This window comes from Manacus vitellinus, unplaced genomic scaffold, assembly GCF_001715985.3.
Source record: "Manacus vitellinus isolate BGI_N305 unplaced genomic scaffold, ASM171598v3 scaffold_184_pilon, whole genome shotgun sequence".
Taxonomy (NCBI): Eukaryota; Metazoa; Chordata; class Aves; order Passeriformes; family Pipridae; genus Manacus; species Manacus vitellinus.
Genome location: NW_021939290.1, coordinates 8,226 through 9,210, shown reverse-complemented (window position 1 = coordinate 9,210; position 985 = coordinate 8,226). Strand labels below are relative to the sequence as shown.

Sequence of the window (985 nt, the reverse complement as noted above, 5' to 3'; positions counted from 1 at the left end):
AGTTAGAGATTAGGATGAGTTAGAGATTAGGATGAGTCTGAGTTACAGGTTAGGAGGAGTCTGAGGTAATGATTAGGATGAGTTTGAGTTACAGTTTAGGATGAGTTTGAGTTACAGTTTAGGATGAGTTTGAGTTACAGTTTAGGATGAGTTGGAGTTACAGTTTAGGATGAGTTGGAGTTACAGTTTAGGATGAGTTGGAGTTACAGTTTAGGATGAGTTGGAGTTATAGGTTAGAATGAGTGTGAGTTACAGGTTAGGAGGAGTCTGAGTCAGAGATTAGGAGGAGTGTGAGTTACAGATTAGAATGAGTCTGAGTTACAGGTTAGGATGAGTTAGAGACTAGGAGGAGTTTGAGTTACAGGTTAGGATGAGCGTGAGTTACAGGTTAGGATGAGTTTGAGTTACAGGTTGGAATGAGTTAGAGACTAGGATGAGTGTGAGTTACAGGTTAGGAGGAGTCTGAGTTACAGGTGAGGATGAGTTTGAGGTGGGACCATTCTGCAGATGAAATATTTGATTTATCTCTAAGCTGTGACTTTTCTTTCACCTCCTTTTGCATTTCCCAAAGACAGGCTGGTTGTGTTCTGCCCCTCTGCATGAACCCCCACCGAGCGAAGGATTTCTGTGCCCTAATCTCCCCTTCTCCCTGTGTTTTGTCTCCACCTTGTGCACTCCAGAGCCCGCTGAGTGCTCCTTTCCTCCCTGCTGCCCCAGTAAAAACCAGCCTGCCAACTGGTGCTCAGCCCCAGGTGCAAACCCACCCCCAGGGCCAAAAGAGACGCTTCACCGAGGAGCTGCCCGACGAGAGGGAGTCGGGACTGCTGGGATACCAGGTGGAATAAAATCAGCCATTCTCTGCATTCCCCAGAGCCACAGCGGGGCTGGGCAGAGCTGGGGCTCAGCTGAGTGCCCCTGGCAGGGCCTGTGGCAGAGGGGGGGACCAGAACAGTCATCCCAGAATGGGGGGGACCAGAACAGTCAT

General features: G+C 49.0%; 1 protein-coding gene across 1 annotated transcript in view; it reads left to right on the top strand.

Annotated features, from left to right (window-relative positions):
* Nucleotides 1-985, top strand: part of KHDC4 (KH domain containing 4, pre-mRNA splicing factor) — a 19,845-nt gene that overhangs the window by 10,641 nt on the left and 8,219 nt on the right. Inside the window, exon 6 of the mRNA XM_029958955.1 lies at nt 681-836. Coding sequence (XP_029814815.1) covers nt 681-836 — 156 coding nt within the window. The remainder of the gene's footprint in view (nt 1-680; nt 837-985) is intronic.